The sequence below is a fragment of the Thamnophis elegans genome, chromosome Z (genome assembly GCF_009769535.1).
Source record: "Thamnophis elegans isolate rThaEle1 chromosome Z, rThaEle1.pri, whole genome shotgun sequence".
Taxonomy (NCBI): Eukaryota; Metazoa; Chordata; class Lepidosauria; order Squamata; family Colubridae; genus Thamnophis; species Thamnophis elegans.
Genome location: NC_045558.1, coordinates 47,199,742 through 47,213,322, shown reverse-complemented (window position 1 = coordinate 47,213,322; position 13,581 = coordinate 47,199,742). Strand labels below are relative to the sequence as shown.

Sequence of the window (13,581 nt, the reverse complement as noted above, 5' to 3'; positions counted from 1 at the left end):
ATTTCTTGGATTCAGGATTTTTAAATTATTTGAAATGTGAAGCATTTTCCTACAAGTGATGTTCATAATTAAAAATGAGAGCACTCATGAAAATTCCAAATACCAAAATCAATTGTAATGAAGAAGCTAAATCTTAGTACATTATTTTGTGAAATGTTTCAGATGGTTCAGTTTCAGTTTTGAACAATAGTTTTAAAAAGGGGACTTTCAAGAAAAATCAAGATAATATGTTTTAGCAGGCTAGAAATTAGACTATAGGTTTTAATCCCGCCTTAGGCATGAGAATTCTTTGGGTAATTTTGGGGGAAACACTCTCTTTGAAATGGAGTTTCCTTGCTGGCAAAGAAAGCAAGTCAGATGTTTTCCACATGGAAAATGTATAGACATTTCAGGTTACTTGGTAGCTAAAGGCATTCCATTTATTTTTCCCTTACAATCTGTGACATGCTTTTTTACACACTTGCATATTCTAAACATCCAATAAACCCAATTATATGATAACTATCATTACCACGTGAGATGATGTGCAATGGCTTTAAATGCAGCCCTTCTACTTTTTGCAGGTTGACATTCAGTATGCATATCACTCATAGTTCTTTTTTATGTTTATTTTAGAAACAATGAAGAAGCCTGGGAGTCCTACTTCATCCCAAGACAATATATCCTATATGTCAGATTTCATGTATTTTCATGAAAGTGATGCAGAATTAACACCCAAAAACAGTGAGGAAGAGAAAGAAAGGGAGAAGAAGCACACCAGTTTTACTTTATGCAATGTATGCAACATTCAATTGAATTCTGCTGCTCAGGCACAAATCCATTATCATGGGAAATCACACCAGAAAAGATTAAAACAGCTGAGCAATGGAAACCTAAAAAACAGTTTTGGTGAGCTTTTAAGTATATTCTACTGTGTTTACATCTAGAAGGTATACTTTTCCCACAGTCTAATTTTGGAGAGAGAAGTAGTCTGATGTCTTGATTGATATCTTTGATAACTTATCAATGTAATGCACCATAAATTACTGAATTGGAAAAATGGTTCTATTATTGGTAAACAATTAATATATTTTGAAGTCAATAGAAATTAAGAATGTCAATGATTTTTTATTATAATAGAAGGTGCTTACATAATATTTTTTTTCACTGTCTTTACTTGGAGCTACACAGTTTGGAAAAGTAGTTGAGAACTTTTTACCTTTTTAAATATGAACTACACTGCAATCATATAGTTGAAATAAGGACCTGTTTGAAATGAGAACCTGTTTAAGTTAATGCAAAACTTCATAGCTTCTACTAGAAGTCAAATATTTTATTTTTCTAGGATATGAACAAGCTAGAAAAAATCTCAGTATGCAGTAGTCAGTGCAGACCCAAAAAGTTGGATAGTAAGTTTTTAAGTGATATAAAATCCAGATAGAAGGATGCAAAACCTTTTTCTCTTCCTACATCAACAGTGATATTTTCCCAGTGGAAGGGGAAGTCAAAGGAAAAAAAAATCCCAATTATCAAGGTATCAGTTTGAGCAGAGATGGAAATAGACATTTCAATATACTGTATTACTGAGTTGCCATACTGTCATTGCAGGATAGGAAACTGCATTTGTTTAGCAACTGTTTGAGGTTAAAATGGTCATTGAAAAAATGGCTTACAGCCTTCAAACCATTGCAGTATGTCCATGATCAACACTTTAGTTTATTAATGTAAGTTATTCATAATTTTTCCTTGGGATGTGTTTGAAAAATATCTAAATCAACAATAATTTTATATGAAATTCAGACAAGAGTTTACTGCAATATAAGAAGTCCCTAAGTATGCTTCTTGTTTAACCCTCAACTATTTAACCCTCAATTATTATTAATATTCTATTTAGCATTTCCTGAAGAATTGTGACTAGCACCTGTCATGCCTCCATTAATGGTGGGAGGATACTGTTACTAATTTATGGAAATTATTTAGACAGTGAAGCGGGAATGGAGAGAACATAAACATGCAGCCATCTCCAAACTTGCAGGATGAGGGTGTGTGAAAAACAGAAGTCCAAGATTTCTCCAGATATGGGAAGAGAGCTAAAAATAAAAGTAACTAATTGGAATAAAGTTTGTAGTGGTTCTGTGACCTGCACAGTGATTATCATTTGTTGTCAATCCTACTATACAGATTAGGTTGATTAGGTAGACAATTAAATCAACTCCAAGGAAGATTAAAACTAAAATACTTTTATTGAGATTTGCTTGTGTTCTTCCTTGCTATGGTTGAGTGTTTTAGGAAGGTGTAAGTCTGAGCTATTTACAAATGTTATCTGGATGTTTGATCTTAAAATATGCACTTTAAAAAAATTCCTTAGTGTCCATTTTCATCTTACAGGTTTATTTTCCTTACATTATTCAAAATGCTACTATTCCTAAATTTCAATTTTAAAAAGATTACTTAGGGTATACTTGTCCCAATTTTTGGAAATCTACAGTTTAATTTATGTCTGGTCTGTAATGTAAAAGCACCTGACATCAGGGAAACTAATTTGATGAAATATTCCTTCTGTGTTGTTTCCTCAAACTGAAGCACAAACAGGGCCAATAGTTTTTAAATCACCCTGAAAAATACTCACTGAATTTGTAAAATGTGTAATACTGTCCTGTTTGATGAATGATAAATACACTTACCCTGCAAATTTGCAATGTTAACTGTGCTTACAAAGCAGCATTATGAAAAACAATGAATGCTGAATGCAACTTTCTTTTTTAAAATATGGGTATTGTCATATTCAAGGTCATTACAGAAGACAGCCTGATCTTTAGTTTAATGTTGAAACAGCTGAATATTTGGGATTGTCCTGGCTCAGATATTAAGCCTGGTTGTTCTAATTATTTGATTACACATTTTAAAATAGCAGATGTGCATCTCTTGGAGACAAACATGTGTATGCAATGCATTTAAAACCAAGAATAAAAATTATCTGCTCTTAGCATAAATTATAATATAGCAAATGAGTAAAAGCAAAATATCACATTTCTTGTTTGGGAAGTGGGCATTGAACAAAACAATCAACACATACCCACGGGGGATTTTCTTATTTATTGTCTATAACTTTGCAGCTTTGAAATTTATAATTAATTTAATCATCTTAATTTCAGAAAAATTAAATATGTATGTATGTATGTATGTATGTATGTATGTATGTATGTATGTACTTTACCTTTTATATTTATAGCTTTTATAAAAAGAAAAATATTACTAGGTTTATTGGCATGCTTTTGTGCCACTTGATGTGCGCAGTATACTAAAGTTCATTAAAATGGAAATTCCTTAAGTATAATTAGTTCATGATGACTGCCTCACTTCTCTATAAACTGAAGAACATGACTTTTGCAGTGATAATAATGTTCTTTTCTACTAATGATTTTCAAAATGCTTTTGCTTTCTACTAAGTGTGCAGCAGAATCATATTGGGCAGATGGTACAAATACTTTGATATCTGTTTTTCTGCTCTAATTTTCCTTTTCTTCCTCAGTTGAAAATTCCTTGTCCTTGTCTTGGAACACATTTTATGATTGGTATAAGACAAGGTGACAAGACTGGAACAAACTGTATATATTGTGATTGGACAGAAGATAGATAATGCACTAAGTAGGCTAATAGTTAATGGTTGAGACTAATTGTGTATAATGTGAATGTATGGTCACTTTGACTCTGCGGTACTGCATTGTTTTAAATGTAAAAGTAATAAAAATATATTTAAAAAAAAGAAAGAAAATTCCTTGTCCATGTGTATGTACAATATAATGCCCATACAACAAGTAACCTTTAGTTTAAGCCCAGTTCATTTCAAACACATTTAAATGTTCAATAGTGCTTTCCATGTTGATCTTCTCTACTTACTTTTAGAGGCCCTGCTATATTATTTGATTATTTTTATGGAATAATTTCCACTTCTAAAATAAAATATTGGAAGTTATGTTATTGTTCATACACACACACGCACGCACACACACGCACACACATACACACACACACATGCCTGATAAATTTTGATTAATTGGACTATGAGATGCTTACCAGGTTATCCTATTTCTTATACATCTTATTGTTCATATATCAAATGATTTAGCTGTTTATTATATAATTATCTAACCCAGTGGTGTCAAGCTCAAGGTCCGGGGGCTGGATCTGGCCCACAGGGTGCTTAAATCTGGCATGTGAGGCTGACCTGGAAACAGCAAAGGATTGGCCTGCAGTGCCTCTACCAGTGAAAATGGATCTCGGAAGGTTTATTTGGCACTCCCAACCTTTGTTTTGGCTGGCAGAGAGTTACAGGAGGCCATCCCAGCCAAAATGGAGCTTGGGAGCCTGATTTTGCTGGAAAGCGCTCTGGCCACCCCAGGCGCTCCTGACACAAGTGACATCAAGCTGGCTATGCCCACCCCAACCCCTCAAGGTGAAACACAACCCTGATGCGACCCTCAATGAAATTGAGTTTGACACCCCTGGTATAACCAATACAAAGAAATATTGTCCAAGGTTAGAAAAATTGGGTCTGGTAAAATATTAAACAGTTGGCAGTAATATCTAATATTACTGAATTTGTATTATTTTTGCATTTTTATAAAAATATCCCACTAAACATTTGCAAAACTTTTCAAGTACAGAACATACTTAACGGAAAAACAATTGAGGATTATACAATTGTCTATGCTATTTGTATATGCATTTGATAAAAATTTTCTGTTAGTAAAAATGCAGGTGATGGCATGATAATGAGATGCAAAGCTTGGCCTTTAACTTTGGAATACAAGTAACTTAGTTATGTTGTGACACATTTTGTATCTCTCCATGTGCCCCATGCAGATGCTGCATATACTTACTTTACTTCCAAGCACAATTCATTTTCTTTTGACAATAAGAAAATGTTTTTTCTTTCTTTCAAGATTCCTGTCTTATTTTTTCTTGGACTCATTGGTTCCCTCTTTTCTTTTCTCCCAGGAGGGTCATAAAAATTAAAGTATTTTTTCCTCATTGTTATTAACTATCATTGATTAAGTTAACATAGCAAGATAAAACAGTTTAAGTGCAGTTTATTGACTATTCATAATGAGCTGAGTTAAACAAAATACTCTAAGCAATAAACTATGATTTATAATCTATAATGACTGGGTTCCCAAAATATGAGAAAAACTAAAATGTTTGATAAGTAAATCATATATATTCCTATCTGAATCCAGGCATCCAGCTGAATGGACTCAGTTTTCTTATAATTGAGTCCATTCACCTTGCTGCTGGTCATCCTTTTCCTTCCACATTTCCCAGCATTATAGATTTCTCAAGACAGCTTTGCATCTTGAATTGGGTCTTTATACAATATGTCCAAAATATGATAATTTGAATCCATCTATGTGTTCCTTGGCTGAAAGCTCTAGATGGTGTTGTTATTGTTGTTGTTGTAGGATCTGTTAGCTTTTCTAGGATATCCTAGTATTCTCAATAGTCATCTCCAACACCAAGTTTAAAAGCAAAACTCCTCCTTTCTGAAAATCTTCTGTTGAGTACTGTAGGGAAAACTTGTATGATTCTGTAAGTATAGACATATAATAATATCTGAGTATCTTTTAAAGGCCTTCTTTACTACACTATTGTGTTAGTCTATACAGCATATTGGTGGACTATTGGTTACCTGTTGTTGATAATTAATACTTAAAGACAGAAACTATTCTTCACTTTAATATCTTACTGTCGATTCTAAGGATATTTGCTGTATTATGATCACAGCTTGGTGTTTTATATATGTTCTTTTCACTATGCTCTTTAACTTTCATTAGTACTTACAGACATTTACATGTTCAATGATCAGATAGTGTTATCAGCATAGTGTACCTTATTCATGTTTCTTCCTCCACAATGGAGGGGATTTCCACTCTCCCAAGGACATTCCACATGTTGCCATGGTTGACATAAAAGTACTTTTATAGTAAATGTAGGACAAATTTTTGGTATTGTTGGCTTTCTCAATTATGCAGCTTTCATCAGCAGTAATATCTCTTCTTCTTGGCCTTGCCAAATACTAGTTGAACATCTGGCGTCTCCCTTTCTAATCTGCATTAGTTGATCTAAATATTATTTTGTAAGCATATAACATTATTGCATAATAGTACATATGCTATGTTATGTCATTGCTACGATACCAACAACTAGATTGATCTCTTCCAATCTATTGGAAGAGCCGTGGTGGTGCAGTGGTTAGAATGCAGTAATACAGGCTGCTTCTGCTTCCTGCAATTTGGCAGGTCAAATCTCAACAGGGTCAAGGTTGATCCAGCCATCCATCCTTCTGGGGTAAGTAAAATGAGGACCCTTTGGGGTCAAGAAGCTGGCTCTGTAAACTGCTTAGAGTAAAGCACTGTGGAGTAGTATGTAAGTATAAATAGTATTACTATTGCTATTGGCTACTCTGCCATTCTGATTTGATGGCATACTTTGGTTAAATCTGTACCAGTTATTTGTTTGTCCTTGCCAAATGAAGTTTTGTAAATACTCCAAAAAATTATTAGCATATTTAAAGATATTAAAATGTGAAAATTATTTTAAGCCTTCTTCAACCTTTTTCTTGCCTTACATCTCCCCACCCCATTCCCAGTAGGAAGGGGAGTGGGAGTGTTACTTATTTTGTTCAATATTCTCTTTATGCTTTTTTGACTTCAGATACCTACACTTTTAATTTTATATGTCACAGTACTGTATTTCAGTTTTTCCCCCTAAAATACATTTGTTCCCTATACAAGTATTACTTTATATTCTTATTGTAAAGTCCTATATTGAAACAAAGCAGAGATATACGTGAATCTTAGGATGAATAATTTATGACTCACCAAACAGATGAACCTATTTATCTGATCAAGTAACAATAAAGCAATACATATAACTTTGTTTAAAAGTCTCTTTAGAAAAAGTATTATTTATTTATTTATTTATTAGACACATTTATATGCCGCCCAATCCCAAAGGACTCCAGGCAGCTTACAAAAATAAAGAGAAAAAAACACATAACAAAACACATAACAAAAGAAACAGTTGAAAAACAGCAACACCTCATACATTCATTCTAATTGGGGCTGGACCTCAACAGTGAGGTCAACAACCCCAGGCCTGCTGGAACAGCCAAGTTTTTACAGCTTTCCTGAAGGCCATGAGAGTGGGTATGGTCTGGATCTCCGGGGGTATCTGGTTCCAGAGAGTCGGAGCAGCCACAGAGAAGGCTCTCCTCTGAGGGCCTGCTAGCCGACACTGTCTGGCTGACGGCAACTGAAGGAGGCCCAATCTGTGGGATCTTACTGGCCACTGGGAGGTATGTGGCAGCAGGCGGTCTCGAAGGTACTCTGGCCCTAAGTCATGTAGGGCTTTAAAGATGATAACCAACACCTTGAATTGTGTCCAGAGACCAATTGGTAGCCAGTGCAGCTCGCGGATGACAGGTGTAACGTGGGTGTACCTCGGTGCACCCAATATCACTCGCGCGGCCGCATTCTGAACTAATTGCAGTCTCCGAACACTTTTTCATGTAGAGCGCATTGCAATAATCCAGCCTCGAGGTGACAAGGGCGTGAGTGACTTTTTGAAGTGCCTCCCGATCCAAATAAGGCCGCAATTGGTGCACCAGATGAACTTGGGCAAAGGCGTCCCTGGTCACAACTGATAGATGATATTCCAGTTTCAGCTGCGAATCCAGGAGGACTCCCAAATTGCGAGTCCTCTCTGAGGGGCGTAAATTTTCACCTCTCAGGGTTAAGGATGGACTGTCCAACCAGTCCTTTGGGGGCAGAATCCAAAGCCACTCAGTCTTATCGGGATTGAGCACAAGTTTGTTCACCCCCATCCAGATCCTAACAGCTTCCAGGCATCGGCACATCACATCCGCCGCTACACGGAGCTGGCACAGGGCAGAAAGATACAATTGAGTATCATCATATTGGTGGTACTTTACCCAGGCCTGAAACCGGACTGAAAAGAGTCTAGATAATCCGTTTCATTCAAGGTCCATCGGACTTGAAGCACCACCACCTTCTCAACAACCTTCCCTAAAAAAGGAAGGTTGGAAACAGGATGATAGTTTTTCAAAATAGCTGGGTCCAGGGAAGGCTTCTTGAGGAGGGGTTTTACCACTTCTTCCTTTAATGGTTGCGGGAAAGACCCCTCCTGCAAAGATGCGTTAGTAATCATCTGGAGCCAGCCTCGTGTCACCTCTCTGCTGGTTGAAACCAGCCAGGAGGGGCACAGGTCCAGTAAACAGGTGGAGGCACTCATCGCTCCCATGGCCTTGTCCACTTCCTCAGGGGTGACAAATTCAAACTCATCCCAGAAAATCCGATTAAGACTAGCCCTCGGCATCTCGGCTGGTACTGCCCAAGCGAAGTCCAGGTCTGTCCGAATCTGAGTGATTTTATCCGACAGAAATGGAACGAATGCCTCAGCTCTTCCCTGCCTCCTCACCTTTCAGGAGGGAGCGGGTCACCCTAAACAGGGCAGCTGGGTGGACACAATAAGAGCAGAAAAATGCATACATTTTCCTGCCCGTATCGCCACTAGATAAGTCCTAATAAAGGCTCTTAATAGTGATCAATCAGATTCAGAGTTACTAGCCCTCCAACGTCGCTTGAGGCGTCTCTTTTGGTGCTTCATCTCCCGGAGTTCCTCAGTAAACCAAGGTGCCCTCCTGGATCCACTGCCGCGGAGAGGCCTCAAAGGCACAATCCGATCCAATGCTCCAGCTGCCGCAATATTCCAGGCAGCGACCAAAGATTTGGCCGGATTGCGGACAAGGGAGTCAGGTATCTCTCCAAGCTCCCTCTGAAATCCCTCCGGGTCCGTCAGGCGCCTGGGGCAGAACCACTTAATCGGCTCCACCTCCCTGCAATGGGGGAGTAGCGTCCTGAAGTCAAGCCTCAGCAAGGAGTGATCTGATCATGACAAGGGCAAGGTCTGTATTCCCCTTAACTCGAGATCACGTCTCCACTGCCCCGATAGAAATACAAGGTCAAGCGTGTGTCCCGCTCTATGAGTTGGACCCTGAACTACCTGGATCAAGTCCATGGTTGTCATGGAAGCCACAAACTCCTGTGCCCCATCTGAGTGTTCACCAAGAGATGGCAGATTAAAGTTTCCCAGTACTATTAGTCTGGCGAACTTCACCGCCAACCCAGCTACTGCCTCTAGCAGCACAAGCAGGGCTGTCATGACACAGCTGGGAGGCAGGTATGTCAACAGCAAGCCCAATTGAACCCCTAGGTCCAACTTCAAGAGCAGAGACTCCCACCCCACAATCTCTGGGGCAGGGATCCTGGGAGGAATTAATGACCTTCGGATGATAACTGCTACTCCTCCACCCCTTCCTTGGTGTGGAGGAGTGGTTGGTGGAGCACCTGAAACCCATCTGGACACATTTCTGAGAGGGGGACTCCTCCCTCTTGGCCCAGCCAGGTTTCGGTTATACATGCCAGGTCTGCCTCCTTGTCTAATATTAAATTCCGGACGAGGGGGGCTTTGTTCACAACCGACCTGGCATTTAGCAACAACAACCTGAGACCAGGGCCCTGTACTCCTCTGCAACCAGGTCCTTGATTTGAGCCTGAGGGGCCGGAACAAGGAATCGCTGTAATGTAGCGAGTCCTTCTTCCCCAGTAATGGCTAGCCCTACAGCTCCCATCGTAACTGCCCCTCCCAGTCGTAACTGAAATGCTCCGACATCCCCTGCCATCCCCGTAGACCCCCTCCCCCATGGCCACCATTCTTCCCGGCAGGCCACATGTACCATTCACACCAGGACAGGAGGCGAGTCTGGGCCCCCATCCACTTCTGCTTCTGCACTCAGTGGAAGTACTAGCTTTTATTTTATCCTTTGTGTAAGTAAAGAACTTGTTTTTTCTCTCTTAAATCTAGAGTTTTCAGCTTAGCTGACGTGTCATCTTCCTTTCATACTGGCTAGGAGTAAGACAATTTCTTCCACTCAGTGAAATGATCCATAGTGATAGATATGTGATTTTAGTGTAAACAAACTGGGACTTATTAGGTTACCTGTCTCCAGTACCTAATAAGCACGTATATAAGAACCTCAAGTGGAATTTAAAGATATTACTTCAGAGTTACTATTTTGAGTGTTGCAACTAAAGCAGTTTGAAGGCTTTCTTAAAGATAATTGTGGCTCAGTTTATTTATCTATGTGACTTATTGCCATTTATGTTCTGGGCACCTGGCAACTTATATGAAACATAATAAAACAACCAAAATAAACATTATTAAGTTACTTAACAGTCATAATACAATAATAATTTCACTAATATACAAATTGATGGCTGCACAACTGATAACTGAAGTAGTTTTTGAAGAGGCAATTTTGTAGTAGCTCATTGGAGAAGAGCTCCACAAAGAACATGTACTTCCTTATCCTATTCAGTTTCACTTTCTAGTAAATGGGAACCATATGGTCATCTGGGCCACCTAAGCTGAAATTCTTTGAAAAAGGCAGTCCTTAATGTAAGTAGACTAGAGACACAAATTGTGCCCAACATCTTGATTATACTGAAAATACACTGGTTACCAATGTTCCTCCCACAAAATTAACACAACAGTATTATGCCAACCTTTTGAGTGCATAGACTGTTGCATTCTGGACAAAGTGAAGTTTACTGACGAAGTGTTATTGTAGTCCTTTTTTATGGGTTGAAAAATATAATCAATTATTTGAAATATTGGTGAAGTTTTAAGGAGACTACTTGCTTTGTTAAAATTCCAAAATTGAAGATTGTAGATTGGTAATGAAATATTTTATTCAATTAGCCTGCTGTGGGTGATAATTACATAGCTAGAGAATTTACTGGGTCTCATTTGCCCACCTTAGCATCTGCTTAAATATTGATTGTATTATTGATGTGGAGATAACAAACATGTTGCCTTAAATATACTTAGTAGTGAGATACAAAAGATGCTATGCTATTAAATATGATACTGGTCACAATCAGTGTGACAGTGCAGAAGACAGTGGACTGTCTTTTCTCTCTTAAACATTGCTTTTTGCAATTGAGCATTATGAAAAGATAATCCTCTCACTTTTGAACATACAAATTTCAGTTCTGTTAAGAATGTGAATGAGGGCAAAAGGCTAATAGAAATAGACAAGTGGATACTTCACTTTGAAGTTCAGTGGAAGCAGACTGACCCCTTCCCAGAAGTCTTAGAAAGCAATATAGTGCTAAATGAGCAAATTTTATTATTGGAAAGAATATATTTATTTCTTCTTATTGGAGAGAATATATTACTATGCTACCACATCCTGGGAAATCCTGGCACACATCGATCGACATGGCTCACACTGATCCACCAAGGCTGCCAGACATCTGAGGACAGAAGAACAACCATAGCCCAAGAGAAATTAGGCTTTAGATTTTAGATACTCAAGGAATTATTTCTACCAAAACTCTAGATTGATATATCGATAGATCAATAGATTGATAGATGGATGGATGGATGGTAGGAATTAATAGAGAGCAATGGTTATTTTTAAATCAGTTTTCCTAACAGGCTTTGGTACACATGCTTATGATTAGATTGTAAAATGAATGCAGGTATGTTGGTAGCATGAGCTTTGATACTTTCATTACTAGATAGGATAAGGAAAAATAAAATTCACATCACATGAATTCCTTCTATAAATAATAGGTCAATTTGGCAGGATTCATAAATAAGGACTTTTGAAGGGTATTGTTTATACTCATATCTGAGTCTTAGAGATATTATCACTATGAAAATAAAACAATTTGAAAGAAAGGTTTGCACATATTTTATAAATATACCATATTTTTTGGAATATAAGACCCACTGGGGTATAAGATGCAGCAAGGTTTTGAAGAGGAAAATAAAAAAAAGTTTTTGCACTCTGCAAACCTCTCAAATATGGCCCGTTTTTCACAAAAACTGGTCCTTTCCCCCGCAAAAGGCATAAATAGCCTTTAGGGAGCTTGCAGAGAGCTTTCGGTGTATTCCGCATATAAGATGCACCCAGATTTTCAGCCTCTTTTTTGAGGGAAAAAGGTGCATCTTATACTACGAAAAATACGTTACATGAATTGTAACTGTACAATGAAATAATTGAGTACTTTGTTTCTGCTAAGCATTAGTTTCTTACTATTGCTCTCTCAACGTTTGCAGCAACTGAATGCTCTGCACTCAGTCCCTAAAGCTCCAGGCCTGCATACTTTATTGAAACATTTTAGTGTTGAGTATTTTGAGTCAGGAACATACAAGGTGAGCATTTCTGTTTAGGTTGTTTCATTTTATTGAAAAAACTATTTGTGTCTGCAGCTTATAGGAAATATTGTAGGTAGATTTTTAGATATAGAGCTGAGGTGGCGCAGTGGTTAAATGCAGCACTGCAGGCTACTTCAGCTGACTGCAGTTCTGCAGTTCGGCTGTTCAAATCTCACCAGCTCAGGGTTGACTCAGCCTTCCATCCTTCCGAGGTGGGTAAAATGAGAACCTGGATTGTTGTGGGGGCAATATGCTGACTCTGTAAACTGCTTAGAGAGGGCTGAATGCCCTATGAAGCGGTATATAAGTCTAACTGCTATTGCTATTGCTATACTACATTTATACATAGCAGCAAATATCTCTTGCTAAAAACGGAACTCAGTTTTACATCCAGGGAAATATTTTATGAAGTTTTGCTTGCACAACCAGGTTTTAAGTGACCAACAGAAGTGATTTAAGTGACCAACAGAAACTCAGTTGTGATAAAACCAACCTCAGCACGGGAGTGGATGAAGAAGATCCCACAATGTGAGAAAAGTCCTCCAAATGTGGTTCCATACCCAATGAAGCCTATAACATGCCATCTCTGCTAGATTATTGGGATGGGTTGATGAAATCCAGGAGAGGCAGTCCTTAAAGTAATCTGATTCTATGCCATGTTTAAAAGTCAACAGTGGCAACTTGAATTGGACTCAGAAGGAGATTTGGTAACCAATGTAGTTTGTGAAGCAGAGATTTAATGTTTATTCTATCACAGAAATGCATTATTGATCATGCTGCTGCATTTTGCATTGGCTGAAGTTTCTGGATAGTGTTCATTTTTACTTTTTTTCTATATTTCCTGATTGTAGGAATAAAATAGTTTAAAAGGAAAAAAATTATACTTCAAAATCTGTTATTTAAGTTTTCACTAAGAAAGATTAAAATATGTTATCATGTTTGTGTATTCTGTTTATTTTCAGGTGCATTATCTGGTCCAATGTAATTATGCATAGTCATAGACATAAGTTCTTTGTTTACTTCTCTAGACAGCTTTTTAAAACCCTTAAAACTCTTCCTAAAATGTGGCACTTTAGAATTCAAAATTTTAATAAAATGTGTCTTTAAAATATAAAGTGACCTTAACATTGTGGAATTTGGAATATGAACTATTGAACTGAAACTGTTAAGAGTTAAGCCACAGATGTTCCTTTCTTCTTTCAAGTCAAATAAAGAATTGTTTGTAATAGCATTACACACAGCAAGAATGAGTAAGAAATTTTAATTTCACTTTTGGCATCTGGAGAGTTCCTA

General features: G+C 37.7%; 1 protein-coding gene across 1 annotated transcript in view; it reads left to right on the top strand.

The window, feature by feature from the left end:
- The first annotated feature begins 620 nt into the window (after positions 1–620).
- ZNF385D (zinc finger protein 385D) overlaps positions 621–13,581 on the top strand; it is a 297,210-nt gene continuing 284,249 nt past the window's right edge. Inside the window, exon 1 of the mRNA XM_032237626.1 lies at positions 621–888. Within this exon, the coding sequence (XP_032093517.1) occupies positions 621–888 (268 nt within the window). The remainder of the gene's footprint in view (positions 889–13,581) is intronic.